The sequence below is a fragment of the Rattus norvegicus genome, chromosome 3 (assembly GCF_021556685.1).
Source record: "Rattus norvegicus strain SHRSP/BbbUtx chromosome 3, alternate assembly SHRSP_T2T, whole genome shotgun sequence".
NCBI lineage: Eukaryota > Metazoa > Chordata > Mammalia > Rodentia > Muridae > Rattus > Rattus norvegicus.
In genome coordinates this window covers 74,411,245-74,412,523 of record NC_141536.1, presented here as the reverse complement: position 1 = coordinate 74,412,523, position 1,279 = coordinate 74,411,245, and the positions used below count along the sequence as shown (strand labels likewise).

The window sequence follows — 1,279 nt, the reverse complement described above, 5'->3', positions numbered from 1 at the left end:
GCACACAAAGTACCTTTTGCCTCTTTAGATAGAGATAGTGTGTGAATTAGTTATCGCAAACTACTTATAACAAAGTTGGCAAACATGACTGGTAATCTTGACTTTTTGATAATATCTAGAATATGGTTTGAAAATGCTCTTTGCTGTTTCAACCCTAAAATTCTCTATAGATTGCTAAGAAAACAGTGTTTCTCTTCTATCATACGGAGTTGTTTAAATCTCCAATATTAAAAATGTAGCTGGTTAAAGTTATAATAATTCTGTTGTCAATTATAATAGTCTTTTTTCTCATTAATGCAGATTTTCTTGAACATATTTTTCATTTACCTTCTTTTTGAGAACCATGCAGAATCAGAGCTTTGTCAATGAGTTCATACTGTTGGGGCTTTCTCAGAACCCAAAAGTTGAGAAAATACTATTTGTTGTTTTTTTATTGGTCTATATTGCAACTATCGTGGGCAACATAATAATTCTGGTGACCATCATCTACAACCCTGCACTGCTGGGCTCCCCTATGTATTTCTTCTTGATATTCTTGTCCTTACTGGATGCATGTACTTCTTCTACTGTCACCCCCAAGATGATTGTAGACTTCTTCTATGAGAGGAAGACCATCTCCTTTGAATGTTGCATCACACAATTGTTTACCAGCCACTTCTTTGCAGGAGTTGAGGTGATTATCTTGACATCTATGGCCTATGACCGCTATGTGGCCATTTGCAAGCCTCTTCACTACTCTTCAATCATGACCCGGAGGCTCTGTGGCACTCTCGTAGGGGTGGCCTGGACAGGAGGATTCTTACATTCTATCACACAAGTTATCTTTACGTTGCAGCTACCATTCTGTGGACCCAATTTTATTGATCATTTCTCATGTGACTTGTTCCCATTACTGCAGCTTGCCTGCACTGACACACACATTTTTGTCATTTTGGTGTTTGCTAACAGTGGCTCTTTCTGCATCATTATCTTCTCTTTGTTGATTGTCTCCTATGGTGTCATCCTCTTCTCTCTAAGAGGTCACAGCTCAGAAGGACGAAGGAAAGCTCTCTCAACCTGTGGATCCCACATTACTGTTATGATTTTGTTCTTTGTCCCATGCATGCTAATATATGCACGGCCTTCATCTGCCTTTTCCTTTGAGAAAAACACACTTATATTTGCCTCTGTCCTGACACCATTGCTCAATCCTATGGTTTACACTTTCAGAAATAAAGAAATGAAGAATGCCATCAGGAAAATGTGTAGGAAATTGATCGTGGTTTCTAATACATTTTAA

General features: G+C 38.2%; 1 protein-coding gene across 1 annotated transcript; it reads left to right on the top strand.

Moving 5' to 3' along the window:
- The first annotated feature begins 343 nt into the window (after nucleotides 1-343).
- On the top strand, nucleotides 344-1,279 carry Or4c117b (olfactory receptor family 4 subfamily C member 117B). The gene has a single exon (NM_001000631.1). It carries the CDS (start codon nucleotides 344-346, stop codon nucleotides 1,277-1,279), a length of 936 nt encoding a protein of 311 aa, NP_001000631.1.